The sequence below is a fragment of the Humulus lupulus genome, chromosome 5, assembly GCF_963169125.1.
Source record: "Humulus lupulus chromosome 5, drHumLupu1.1, whole genome shotgun sequence".
NCBI classification, from domain to species: Eukaryota; Viridiplantae; Streptophyta; class Magnoliopsida; order Rosales; family Cannabaceae; genus Humulus; species Humulus lupulus.
Genome location: NC_084797.1, coordinates 234,000,497 through 234,015,885, shown reverse-complemented (window position 1 = coordinate 234,015,885; position 15,389 = coordinate 234,000,497). Strand labels below are relative to the sequence as shown.

Below are 15,389 nucleotides of genomic sequence, written 5' to 3'. Positions count from 1 at the left end.
TAAACAACATCAAATACTTTACTTTAAAACTAAATAGTTAAAATTTGATAAAATAAATTTTCTAAAATCATACATTTAATTTAGAATTTCTTAATATTTTATTATATTGAATATTTTTTCTAAAACAAAATTAGAAAAAAAGTATTTACTTTTAAAATTAAAATTACTATATATAATATATAAATCAAAACATAAAAAATACCAAAATTTAAATTAGTATGAACACTAAATTTAAAGTTAATAAACAACATCAAATAATTTACTTTAAAACTAGAATGCATTATATTTTTATGTCTAAAAAGTTTATATCCAACAGATTATTGATTTAACAATATTTTTAAATAAAAATTATGGTATTATTTATTTCTTTTAAGACTATAGACAATGTTTTGACTTATTTTAAAAAAATATATATTTTTGTGCCATTCTTTTATAATATATGACATTATTTATTTATTTAAAATTTAAATGATAATTAAAAATATAATAATTTTTAAATAAAACGCAAACGTGCATTGTACGTAGCTTATACAACTAGTATATAAAATATATATGGGGTGTATCTATGGTAAGGGCTAGAAATAGAGGCACACCAATATGCTTCTTTTGTGTTCTCAGTTTATGAACAGTTTTTTGTGTGATTTTTTTTATGATTATATATATTGTAGTTATTTAGAGTATCCTGCAAATTTTAGAAAAATTATGAATAATTTACAATGCCGAAAACTATGTTCAAACAAACTGTTTGCCATGCGCATAAAAAAAAATTAGTCATTCATGCAACAACATATTTGTATATTGTTTTCGTCAGTGTAAATTATTTAGAATTTCTACGAAATTTGCAGCATGCGCTAAATAACTTTAATAAACACGATCATAAAAAAATCGTCTAAAAACTGTTCACGAGCCGGGAACATAAAAGAGGCGCACCCACCCAAAAAAAAAATCCTATATATATATATTTTTCTTCAAAAGAGTATTTCATAATTTATAATAGTTTAAAAATTAGAATCAAATTAACTAAAGTATTACTAAGATGTATTTGTGTAGAAAGAAATTCTTATTGTATTTATATTTCCCTTGAAAAGAGTATTTTATAATTTATGACACATTTCATTATGGCCTTATTAGGTAGGTTATTGTCATAGAATTTTTCTTCTTGAAGAAAAAAAACAATAATATTTTGGACAAACTAAAAGTATATCTTCATTTACACTACAAGGACCTAGAATAACTATATTTTGCACTAGTGTCAACGTTTTTTTTAGGAAAACAAAAAACATTAATTTCATATTGATTATAAGTTAATTTTTGTGAGGATAAATGGGTAGGAGATGAAGCCTTCAAGAACTTATTTCTAGACTTGGCACTAGTCTCTAAAGCTCAAAATAAAAGTATAAATGAAGTGGTGGTTGAGATTGAAGGAATGTCTGCTTCTAATCATGGATGGAACCTCCACTTTAGAAGGAATTTGAGAGACAGGGAGATGTCAAATTTGTTGACACTGCTCCAGATCATTGAGCAAAAACCAATATGCCGATTGCTGAAGGATTCAAGAGTATGGATTCCAGGGTCCAGTGGGATATTTTCCTGTAAGTCCGCTTTCCAAGAATTTGTATCAATTCAGCCAAAGACAGAGGAAAGTTAGGCTAAAATGCTGTGGAAAAGTTGTATTCCCTCCAAAGTCAAGGTATTTGGTTTGTTGGTAGTAGTGGAAAAATTGAACGTTCGTAAGTTTTGCAAAAGAGAAGACCTTACCAGTTTTTGTCATCAGGATATGGTGTGTATGTTGCAAGAACAACGAGGAATCTCTTTCCCATCTATTCTTGAACTGCCCGTTTAGTTCGTTCTATGGAGTAGTTTGCTGAGAGAGTTTGGTATCCAATGGTGTATGCCCTAGAACTGCAGACAACTACTGTCTTATAAGATGCGAGGTGGAACGAGGACTACTAGGCTATGGTCGGCTGCAGTTTTAGCTATCACGTGGGTTGTGTGGTTAAAAAGGAATGGTAGGATATTTGAAAACATAGAAAATAAAGCAAAGGACCTATGAAAGAAGCTAGGTTGCATTATGGATTTACAAAACTAAAGGTTTTGCTGAACTTTCCTTCCAAGATCTTAGCAGAGAGTGGGGCTGTATTTTGCTCCAAAACTCTAAGTACTTGACTTAGGAAATTGATGTTTACTTGTACTATTGTATGTTTTGAAAGAATTATGTTTCTTAGGACCTTTATAATTGCCTTTTGTTACTACAGTTTTCTTCCACCATATGTGAGGCTCCTTAATAAATTTGGAAGGAGGTCAGGTCTAAGACATTTGACCTCTGTCTCTTATTATTTTTTTAAAAAATTACTATTACATATCTCAAGTGCTTCTCTAATCTCTATGTCACACTACAGAAAACAAATGGAGGTCAGCTTTTTTTTTTACTTTTTCTTTTACATGCATATTTATAACCCTAGAATTTAAAATAAAATACTCTCTCTAATTGTAGCTTCACATTTTATTGCGAAATATGAGTGAATAGACTTAATTCTCATTATGATTAGTCAATAATTTTTTTTTTTACGATTTTCAATTTATTATTAGATTTGGCCAGTTGGGATGTGCATTGGATTTTAAGAACTTTTTAAAACATATATACTAATAGATTTGTCTTTTTTAGTAGCTATAGTTGGGGTTCCATTCCATATGCTAATTCATTAAGTTTGTCATTCTGGGTTTGTAATCCCATATCGATTAACATTAAAAACAAAAAATAATGTTGTATATTAAATAAATAAATTAGTTTGTTTTATAAATGGTTAAATATACAATTTATTTATATATTATTAGATATTTAAAATTATTTTCATTTTCGTACACTAAAATAATTTTTAATAATTGGTGCTTACAACTAAAAAAATATCACTCATTAAAAGTTTTTTTTAAATTTGATTTTGATTAATGTTTTTTTGAACTAAAATTACAAATAATTTACCAAACTAAAAACTCATAATAAAAATACAACAATTTTGTTATATTAATTTTTTGTTTATCAGAATTAAGTTTAAATGTCTATTTGAACCATTTTACTAAACACATAGTTCAAAAAATAATTTTTCAAAACACAATGTTCAGATAATGAGATAAAACCTAAGATCCAAAAAAGCATAATCTCCTTAATTTTAAATTATTTAATAAACAATAATTTTTTTATTTAAATTATATTAAAAATATAAATAGATGAATAGGTTTAATATTTTAGATTTTTTAATATTTGAAATTTTAGTTTTTATTAGGGATTTTTTTATTGATACGTTTATAGAAATCTTTTAGTGCATTTATACGGTATTTAAAAGTTTGTTTCATTTATATGTAACTTTAATTTTTTTTTTGTTGCAAATATACGGTCTGAACTTACATTTATATCTCACCATTTCTTCTTTTCTAGCTTGGGTGATGACCCAAAATGAATATGTTTTAAATATTTATAACTCGCAAGCGCACGAATCGTATATGAAGTATAGTGTTCGTGTACGCACGAGATCAAACCAAAAGGAGTTGTCTAAAATAAAAAAGAAAATCAAATAAGAGACAATAATAAAGAAATTAAAGATAATATATAAACATAAATTAATAGTAAAAATCAAGATAGTAAAAGAAAATTATTAAGGTATTAGAATCCACAAAGTATAAGTTCAATAATACATTTGATTTCCAAGTTTCATTAATAGTAGAAATTAATCAACTATCACTTATTCAAATTAGATATTCTATTTAAGCACAAATTATTATAGAATTGTAGGATTTATCTTCACTTTTAAAATTATAATTTCAAAGTATTTAATGTAAATCAATATAATGAAATAACAAATAAATCAATGAATATTATTTATAAGGCAAAACATAATATTTTTGTTCTAAGCATTTGATGTGAACAATTTAATGGCACATCTTAAAAAAAAAATTATGATTTTGCACTAATGAAGAACAAAGTGTAAATATGTTCTAACAAAAAAAAATACAAGATATTTAAGATGAAAGAAAATATTTGAAGGAGAAAATTAATAAACTTTATTGCACAAAATAAGAAATCAGCATACAACATAAATATTATCCAGTTACATATTGTTCATCATCACCTTAATAATCTTAAAAAGATTAGAAACTCATAACTAGAATAGAAATTACAAACATAAATAGAAAAATTTGAAGGAGAAACCCCAAATTTTTCCTTTAAAAACTCATAGAAAAATGACCAAAAAAGAAGAAAAAGATGAAGAGGATGGAGTGGTCTTCAAAGTGAAGGAATTTTGTGGTATGACATCTCCCAAAATAAGCACACCCAAATCTCTTATTTATAGCAAAAAAAAGTGTTTAAAATAATTAATTTAAATTGATTAAATTAAATTTGAAATGAAGAATGATAAGGTAAGTATGAATAAATTTTAGGTGTGATGATGATTTTGGAGTACAATGTGTAAAAAAAATAATATTTTTAGACACAATAACAAAGAGACATTATTGGGCTCCAGAAAATTGTGGCCTGGTGTGTTGGGCTGGAGGCAGGCCAGGCGTGATGTACGGCTGGGCCGGGTGCTTCGGGCTGGCTTGGACCGGATGTAGGCAGGTGCTCGGGCTGGGCTTAGCTGGTGGACTGGGGTGGCTTCTGTGTTGGGCCGAAGGGTGCTGAAGGAGCTGCTGGGGGCAGGTGGAAGCTTGGGCTGGGCTGGTGAGGTGAGCCAGGCGGGGTGCAGCTGAGGGCTTGGGAAGGCCCAGACGGGCTGGTTGATGGCTGGGGAGCTGAGTAGGAGGCTGCGGCGGCTGTGGGCCGAGTGGGCTGGGCATGGCACGGGCCTGGGCTTCTGAAGGAGTAGGCCTAGTTTTTCAGAAATGCCAATCTTTTTTTTTCTTTTTAGCTTTCTATCTTTGTTTTTTCAAACAAAAATACACCAAATTTCCTAACAAAATAAATATAAAATAAATCATAATAAAATATTTTCAACTATAAAATAAATCAAGTTAATTCTTTGAAAATATTAATTATAACTTAGTTTATATTTAACATTTAAGTTCAATAATACAACATTTTTTTACCTCAAATTAAACGACAATAATTCAAATAATTTTTTTTTTTTTTTTGGTGAAAAAGAATCATTGTTTTGCTCAAAACAAGTCATGTACAATATAGTTCTTTCCTACTTCTATCTTACTTACAATCCACATCTAACTTTACAAATTTTGATACCATTCCTTATCCCTATTTTGTTTCCCTTTATACATTACAGAAAATCTCAGCTTTAATTCTCTCCTAATGACTTCCATTGTGTGATTAACATGCCACATCTTTGAGGACCATAAAACCTGATTCCTGACTCTCCAAATATGGTACACTAAAGCTGATACAGCAGCTATATAACAACTTCTCCTAAACTTAGTAATATGTTTGGCTTTAGATATCCAACTCAATAATGCAAAATAGTCCCCTGTTTGAGCTCTGCAACCGATCCATTCTTTTAGTTTCTCTAGACAGAATTTGCTGTAATCACATTGAAAAAATAAATGTGATATCTCTTCATTATGCATCCCACACAGTAAGCACAGTTTATCCACTACCTGACCATGACTACTAAGATAAATTCTGGTTTTCAGCTTCTGATGTATCGTCAACCATAGGATGAACCTGTGTTTTGGTATATTGCATCTCTCCCAAACAAATTTACTCCATTGAACCTTAGTTTGTTGATCATACAGTAATGCATGCCCCGAGTGTATTCCATATTTCACTGCTCTGAACACTGCTTCAGCCATTCTTGCTCGAAAAAGTTCTTTAATTTCCACTATTTTTTTCCAGTACCAGCTGCATCCTTGCTGAACTGAATATGTCCACCAGTCCTTATCTTTAAGATAAATGCTATGTATCCACTTCACCCATAAGTTGTCCTTTTTAGTTGTAATTGCCCAGACATATTTCCCCAAGGCAGCTAAATTCCATTCTATAATTTTCCTGAAGCCTAACCCTCCTACAGACTTTGGAGAACAGATAGTGGACCAAGCAACTGTACCTGAGTCATGAGCTTCTGCAACTCCCTTCCATAAGAATGCCCTGCATATTGCATCTATGTCCTTCAGTAACTTCTTTGGCAAGACCATGATTTGAGCCCAGTAAGAGTGAATGGATAATAAGACCGAATTAATCAAGATTGCTCTGGCACTATATGACAAATTCCTGGAACTCCATTGTCTAATTCTGCCCACCATTTTGTCTAGGATAATTCAAATAATTAACTACAACATTTAACAGCAAAACAACTATAAAAACACCAAAAAATATATAAAATCAAAATAAACCCAATAAATTTAAAATTACTTTAAAACTTAATAAATCAATTAAAAACTTTAGAACTAAGCAACAATTAACATATAAAATATTGTAAAATAACTCTATTTTATATAGTTATTATTGGGCGACAGCCATTGTCGAAGCAACTAAGCATGAATTGATACATATTGACCCCATTATGCCTCTCGCTACCAACTGTTCCAGCTCTTGTTGGCGCCACTTTAAAAAATGCTTATCGTTTGGTCTGGCTTCGACCAAGGTGCCATTGCCATAAACAATCCTGACATTTTGGCCTTGTGTTTGGCTGATTCTAAGTATGTAATGTTGATAATTAAGACCATTATGAGAGATGTATTTTGTAAGTACGAAGACTTAACTAGCAATGATTGAATAATAAACCATAACAATACGACTTAAATGACTACGTCCACTTTTAATATATATTTATATATAAACTAAAGATTGCAAAAAGTAGAAACTGAACATGAATAAAAGACGAATATATAAATACAGGTGGTCATAAAACTGTTTGAAAAGATGAGTATGTATATAGCTATTATTTATTTATTTATAATTTTATAGAAGAAAACTAAAAATTCATGGTGGTTGGAGAAAATCCATTCAATGGATTTTGTTCATTTCATCATAAGAGAGATACAACCAAACCATGCACATTCATATAATAAACATAACAAAACAAGACATGGATTATGCATTTATAGAATAGTATTTTAAAGCAGTATTATATTCATACAATTTATAAAAGCGTACCAATATTTGAGGTGATGTATCAAAAATTTAAAGGCCACCAACACAACACAAGTTTTGTCGTGATCGTGTCAAAGTCTAAACTAATGATCACCAAAAATTGTTTGTGATTTATGAGAAAGAGTGAGAGAGTTTGATGAGTAGTTTAAAGTCTAGACTACAAATGATAATTGCCAATATGACTCCATGAAAGTGCATAATGAAAATTTTATATTTTATTTTAGATGAGTAGAAGTTATGAATTTAATATTGAGATTTTTAAGTTGTTATGAGTTGCATGAGTTTGCATTTGAAGTTGAAATGAGTTGCATGAATTGCGTAAAGATGAAAGTTGCAAATGATAGTTTTTTAAAATTGCATTCGGTTGCATGAGCTTTCGTTGGACTTGTATTTAAGGTTGTAGTGGGTTGCATAAGTTACATATAGATGAAATTAACATATGAGTTTTTAAGTTGCATGAGCTTGCATTTGAGGCTGTAATGAGTTGTATGAGTTTCATAAGGATGAAATTAGAATATGAGTTTTTAAGTTGTATTTGATTGCTTGAGCTTGCATTTGAGATTGTAGTGAGTTGTTTAGGTTGCATTTGAGGTTGATTTGAATTGCATGAGTTACATAAGGATGAAATTAACATATGGATTTTTAAGTTGCATGCATGGACTTACATTTGAGAATGCATTGGGCTACTTTAGGTTATATTGAGCTTGCATTTGAGGATGCATAGGGATCAAATTTGCAATTGAATTTTTTAAAGTTGCTTTTATGTTTTATTGGGTTGCTTTAGGTTGCACGAGGTTGTATTGGTCTTGCATTTGAGGTTGCAATGAGTTGCATTCAGTTGCATAAGCTTGCATTTGAGGTTGCTTGGGCTTGTATTTGGTTGCATAGGCTTACATTTGAGATTGTAGTGAGTTATTTGGGGTTGCATGAGCTTGCATTGCATTTGATATTGTATTTGAGGTTGCATTGGGTTACACTTGCATTTGAGGTTATAGTGTGCTCTTTCAAGATATTTTAGGTTGCATTGGACTTGCATTTATGGTTGATTTATGTTGTGTTGGGCTTGCATTTGAGTTGTATTTGAAATTACATTGGGGTTGAATGGGTTTTATGCCAGATGTTGATTTAGGTTGCATGAGGTTGCAGTAGGTTACTTGAGTTGCATAAGAATGAAATTTGCAAATGAGTTTTTTAAATTTGTTTTAAGTTGCATTGGACTTGCATTTAAGGTTGCAATATGTCGCATATGGATGAAATTTGCAAATTAATTTTTAAAGTCACTTTAGATTGCATTAAGTTACTTTAGGTTGCATAGAGTTGTATTAGACTTGTTTTTTAAGTTGTTTGGGATTGCATTAGGTTAACCCAATGCAAAAGTCAACAATAAAAAAACCATTTCTACCGTACCAAATGAGTAAGTATCTCCAATATTTATATTTTTATTACTACTATGATCATGATTATCAGGATTATGAACTTGATGAATAAACAACACTTCTTGAGGCTCAATTAGCTTTGAGTTATTATTTAGCCACACAACCCTTTCTCAACTAGGAGCCAACCAAGTCTTCTTCATCCTAATTTTTTAATAAAAATATGTTTATAGTTTTTATTTTTTCAAAATTTTAATTATCTTATATATTATAAGTTTGATGATTCCGTATTACTGATTAAGAAAACAAACATAGCTTGCATGAATTTGTTTTATTATTATATATACATTTATGTTTATATTGTTGTGTATAGAGTAAATTTGATAGTATTTTTATAATTAGAACATTATAGTTTTATTTTGGGTGCATCTTTCCTTCATTAAAAAAGTTGAAGTTGTATATTATTATTTGACATCCAAATGTAGTAATATAAATAATGATGACTTATTAAAAGTCGTAATAATTCTTTTTCTATATATATATATTTATTTATCTGTATATGAATGTTTTTGTTCATTTATGTATAAAAAAATAAATTATTATTTTTTCAATGTGATTGATACGCAAGAGAAGAAGGAAGTGTTGTGAGAAAGAGATTTTACTGTATAAACCATATTAGTGAAAAAAATATATATTAGTTTAACGTATTAATGAAATAAAAACATATATATATGTGAAAGAAAGTAAATTATAACGTAAAAGTAAAAAATAAAGATAAATTGCCGAATTTACAGCAATTTCCCTTTAATATTTGACATTTCAGAATATTATTAATTTAATTATAATTTCTAATTACTGCAAAAAAAATCATAATTTCTAATTAATCAAATTGTGATAACAACTAACAGTATTATTTTTTGTCATTTGTTTTTTCCTATAATTCATTGATATATTTAATTATGAAAATATAATAAATAAATTATAAATTATTAAAACACTATAATTATCTCAAGCAAAATAATCGAATTTAATCTAACCAATTGAAACCAACCTTAAATGACGAATTAACTGTTACATTTGATTGATTCTTCTGAACATCCCCGTTGTCATAATATATATAAATTAGTTCTTCACCTCAGAGCCATTTTCATGGTTAAAATTTAGCAAAATTAATAACATAATTGGAAAATAGAAACATTAATTTTTGGGGAAATTTTATTAAAGGGTGTCTCTATATACACCCCACTTTATTCTCTCCTCACCCAAAATAAGTCCATGTTAAGTTTTTTTTTCTTTTTAAATTCCAATAAACTTGTCTAATTTTTTAATTAGATTGTATGACATATATAGCTTACCCCAGATCAAATAGAGAACACTAACATTAAAATTCAAATAGTTCACAAGTCATATTTATATTGACCTTGTTCAACATCTCTTTGCAACAAGACAAAGCTAGATTAGATACACAAACACAAGGAAGGAGTAGAGGGTTTGCATTTTTAACATGTAAATTACAACACAACCCCCAACAAGAGAGTTTTACAGTCTCCAAACCAGATACATAAACTGAAACCATATTTAAACTTTTAAAAGGTTAAATTGTGCCTTCACATATCAACATTCAAGCAACCCCCAAGAGCTTCTTTATGCCATGCTGCAATGATATAACAAAGCAAGAAAAGTTAAACATTACATTATGGTAAGTTTGTTAAGATGGATAACATAACATAACATAACAAAGCTCCATGGACAAACAGTTTTGAATAACTTTTTATTCTTGTATAGAGATTGTGATATGAATAAGTGAATAATAATAATGATAATTAATAACACTTGTAACTCACTTCAAATTTCTTTTTCTACATCAACAATTTCAAACACAACACTTTGATCACTAGAAATTTGGTTTGTTTTACCTCAAGGCCAAGTGGAGGTGTGGTGGGGTAATACCGATCGGCCGCTTTCCCATCCTTGTCCACCAGGAACTTGGTAAAGTTCCATTGAATATTATCTCCAAAAAATCCCCACTTCCCTGCTTTCAAGAGCTTGTATACTGGAGCAGTATTGTCACCATTGACTTCAATCTGAAAAACACCACAAAAAAATGAAGTAGCACAGTTCAGTACAATTCACAAGTTAATAGCTGTGATACAATGTCAACTTACTGTTATGAACATACCTTGTCAAAAATTGGAAATTCTGACTTGAATTTGGTGCAGACAAATTCAGTAATCTCTTCATTAGTTCCTGGTTCTTGCGCACCAAATTGGTTGCATGGAAATGCCAGAATCTCAAAGCCTATAGAAGCCCCCCAAAATAATACACCAGAAGGTAAGATATGAAAATACTAAAATGTAAACATTCTCAAACAGAAAGACGATCAATATCAATCACAGTTACAAGAACAATGTTTAGAAATCTAGCTTAATGAATGTTGTTTCTAAAGCTGGCTATGTAATACAGTAAACATGGTTGTTAATATAATGAGATTTAGAAACAAACACACCTTGATCTTTATACTTCTCATACAATTGATTCAACTCAGCGTAGTTTGAGTTGGTCAGTCCACTTCAATGATTGTAAAAACAAAAGAGGGTTGTTAGCAAAGAGATACTTTCAATGGTTTAAGAACATATGAAATATAAGGAGAAGATGGGGACCTAAATTGCACAGCTGAAACAATGTAAATATTATATTACACAAATTTAAGCTTCAACATAACAAAAAATTTAAATAGTAATGGTAAGAACATCATCACCACCATCATCATCATCTTAAGATTAAAAAAAAATATAATTGACAGAAGTGGGAGGAAGAGAAGGAATACCATTTGGAAGCAACATTGATGATGAGCAGAACTTTTCCCTTGTAAATGCTAAGATCTACATCATTTCCTTGAGCATCCTGTATCAACAGGCAATTATATCATCACACAAATTGTTTACTTCAGATGCATAGCATTCATTCCTCTAAATAAAGAGAGCATTTGTCAATGATTGTACTGAGTACAGATCACAGTAAAGACCCAGAAGAATCGAACCTTTTAAGCCAAAGCATAAAGAATCCCATCATTTACATGCTAAGCAATATGAAATTTCATTCCTTTATACATGTCCTCAATTCCAACACAAAACATCATACTTGATCACAGACCCTTGTTTTACATAACTAAATATTTAACTAGCCACTAAACTAGAGGGGCATTTGAGGTCTGTAAGTGAAAACCAAATTTGAAATTTTAAACCTTTATTTTAATTATGTGTTCACTAGGCTGTCTTGTTCACCGTTCTCTTTGATAAAAAGACTTAATTTATATTCAAAATAAAGAAGAAATAATAGATAAAACCCACAATCCAAAATCTGGGAAATCATTATGTGGGTTGGTTCTAATCTTACAAAAAGAACAATTTTTCTATCAAAACAGTCATACCCAGAAAACACCCAAGTAAAAAGATTTGCTTTTGATACAAAGAGAAAACTAACCTTAACAGTGAGATCATAGATTGTCTCCGGGTTCTTTGAGGGTTGGCTTGTCATCTTTTTGTTCCACAGAGAGAGAGAGAAAGAACTACAGAACCAGGTTAACCAGAGAGTGAAATATCTCGCCCCCTATTCAATATTATATATAATCCCTCACATTGTACATGTGAGACTAATTTAGGCAATTTTTTTTTTCGTTTCAATTGCTTATACGTGTGTGTGACTTCACATTAGACCCACGTGTGAATAAACGTCATTTGATTCGATTATTATTTTTTAAAAAAAATTTGACTTGATAATTAATACCACATATTTATAATGACAATGTCTAGTTTGATAAAATGTCAATGTTATGTGTACTCAAAAAACATAAAAATGTTCAATCATTATGCAAGAATTTGAGTCAAATAAGCTTGAAAACTATTGAGAGGGAGGGGACCATACACACAAGTTAAGTTAGACATCTTATCTTGTAGTTGGGACTTGGGGTATTTTGAATTTGATACGTTTGGAATAGATATCTGTCTAGTACAAAGAAGATCATTTCTCTACTCTATATATTTTAAAATAGATTATATTTGGGTGAACATTAGAGCATTGGATTTGAGTTACTGGCTCAGCATATTACACATTCAACATATATTCTATGTCTTATAAACTTGTCTAAAGCACCTAATCAAACTCAATATTGATTATCGATCATCCTCTTCAAGCTTTTGTTTCTTTATGTCACGCTGCAATAACACAAAGTGAGCTGAGTTACAGACTTGAAAATTGCCATCTAAAAACAATTTAGGTAGGTGCCATGACTTCTTAGTCTCATCAAAGAGTTTGTAAGGACCAATATTTTGTGTATGATAAATTAGGTTCAGTTGCGTCTGGAATGGACTTTTGTTATGTCTGGAGTATATTTGTTTTTAGTTAGAGTCCACGTCAGCATGTGTGTAAAGCAAGTCTGTTAGTGAGTTACAGCTGTTAGTTAATTCGGGATTATACCTAATTGCAGCCAAGGTTATATAATGGGCTAGGCAATTAGTTATAACTAACTCTCTTTGTTCGAAAGCTTAGATTGGGGTTTTTGCTCTGTTTTCTTTCTTTTTCTTTCATTGATTTTTGCAGGTGTTTTCAAGAAACACCATTGAAGATAACTGGAGGTTTCTGTGGAAGCTCCTGGTTCAAGCCGTAGTTGCTGAAGGAGTTCAGCTGGGTCTTGAAGGTGTAGATCCGAAGGTTTTCGGGTTTGAGAAATTGTTGAAGGGAGTTCAACATTGAAGCAATGGGATCTTGCATTAATAACCAAGGGATTTGGTTGATTAGGGTAATAGTTTCATTGTATATTGAGACAGTTTGTATTGATTTTACATATTGAGTCTTGAACTGGTTTATGTAAAATTACTTCTGAATATAGTGAAAGTTCTTACCCTGGTTCAGGGAACCCAAGCACTAGTCGGCTGAAATGTGTTTTCAGTGCAGATGAAGCTTGTAATTCTTGTGTGTCAACTCTTATAATTGTTCAGTTAATATACAAGCTTAAATCAAGATAAATATAGTAAATCTGAAAAGATAGGCTAAAACTTAGGTTTTTCAGAGTTTACTCTGGAAATTGACATATAAAAGAAACTACAAAGTTGGACAAATTGCCATTCACTTTCAATCTAACAAACTTCAGCAGAGAATGGCATTGATGGTTGAGATGCTAAAATTACAGAGGCAACATGATAAGGTAAATTAGATGCACTCAAGATATAAATTTGTTAGGGCAGCTCCAACCGTACTGCAAAACAGCAAATATAGTGCTAAAAATGAACAAAATCAAATCAAATCCAACCCAATTCCATTTATCCTATCATTATGCTGTCAAGCTACAGTACCCTACCATTTTAGCAATGACAAAAACAAAAAGAAGTAATATTTTGCTTTTTATATTAGTATTTAATAATAAATATATCTGTATTATTTTATATATAAGATAAAATAATAAAATAATAAAGAATATATTTTTTGGTATAATTTTTGGTGTTGTGGTTGGAATGGAAAAAAAATATGGTGCTAAAATTCCTTAGTTTTGGTGTTGGTGTAACACCATATATGGTGTTATGAGTTGAAAATGACTTTAGTATTGTCAAAAGAGTAGAGACTACCCTAATAGTGGAAAGAGTATCCAAATAATTATAAACTACCAACCAATTCAAATACTTTGGATAAAACTTAGTCTCACAAATGCTTTCGATAAAACTTAATCTTAAGCAGTTAAAGGTGCTATTTGTAAGGATCAACCTTTGTACAAAGTCAAGTTAAGAGTTGATAAGCAGTTTAGCAATTATAGTTGGCTCGCTACCTTATTGAAAATAAGGAAATTCTGGTTTGAAACGAGTGCATACAAATTCTGTTATCTGTTCATTATTTTCTGGCTCCTCCTCACGAAACTGGTTGCATGGAAATGCAAGTACCTTAAGAATAAAAACACTGAAACCGTAAACATAGTTATATGTAATTATAATTCTTCCTTTGGCTTTGGAAATGATTAAGTTTTGATTACTAACATTGATCTCTATATTTCTCATATAACTGATTCAACTCTCTAATTTGAGTTGGTCATTCCACTATCACAGTCAATAAAAGATAAAAAACAAAAGGACATCTATTAAAAAATAATGTATTTGAAATACAAGGGAGAAGATTAGCCCCTAAGTTGTTGAAATCTATTAAATCAAATTATTGAAGGAAAGGAGAGAAAGAATACCACTTAGAAGTAACATTGACAATAAGTAAAACTTTTCCCATTTGAAAATAATATTTTAGCTTTTGGAATTATTGATTGTTTTGTGATATTGTATTTTAAATAGTTCTGGGCCATTTATTTTAATCTAAATTTTAAGAATATGTAGAAAAGGAGAAATTATTGTTTTTTATTTACATGTGTAATTGTTATTCATTTTTAAAAAGTTGTTTTGAATTTAGTTTTGTAAATGACCTACCAATTAAGAATTATGTGGACCTATTTATAGTTTAGTTTTCAAAAACTTAAAATTGTATCTAAATGGTGAATCAATCACCCCTTAACGTATGTTTAAATCAGACAATTTAAGATTTGAAATTGCTTATCAAATAGACGTATGCAGAAATTCCCGCAATTCAATATAAATTTATTTAAAATAACATATTTTGTATATGACTTCCCACATTTCAGGCCAATCCTCTTCACAAGGAATGCATGAAATTGAGAAAGAGTATTCACAAATTCATGTCTCCATTAATCAAATTTAATCTCGGCTTTTGCCATTATAGATGAAAATCCACATGAATTATAAATTGTTCCACTTTTAAATTGAATAAACCAAAAAGAACTAAAACGGGTAATTATTTTAAATAAATAAAAAGTTTGAAAAAGTGAAACACTTATTTTCATGGCTAATAAGTCTTTTTTTTCTTCAGAATTTCAA

General features: G+C 29.9%; 1 protein-coding gene across 1 annotated transcript; it reads right to left on the bottom strand.

The window, feature by feature from the left end:
- Window positions 1-9,847: 9,847 nt before the first annotated feature.
- LOC133778402 (probable phospholipid hydroperoxide glutathione peroxidase) lies at window positions 9,848-12,056 on the bottom strand. Its single transcript, XM_062218310.1, has 6 exons — window positions 11,950-12,056; window positions 11,294-11,370; window positions 10,973-11,034; window positions 10,646-10,764; window positions 10,383-10,550; window positions 9,848-10,120 (listed from the first exon to the last, which is right to left on the bottom strand). The coding sequence occupies exons 1-6, from the start codon at window positions 12,001-12,003 to the stop codon at window positions 10,088-10,090; spliced, it is 513 nt and encodes a 170-aa protein (XP_062074294.1). The 5' UTR covers window positions 12,004-12,056; the 3' UTR covers window positions 9,848-10,087.
- Window positions 12,057-15,389: the final 3,333 nt, after the last annotated feature.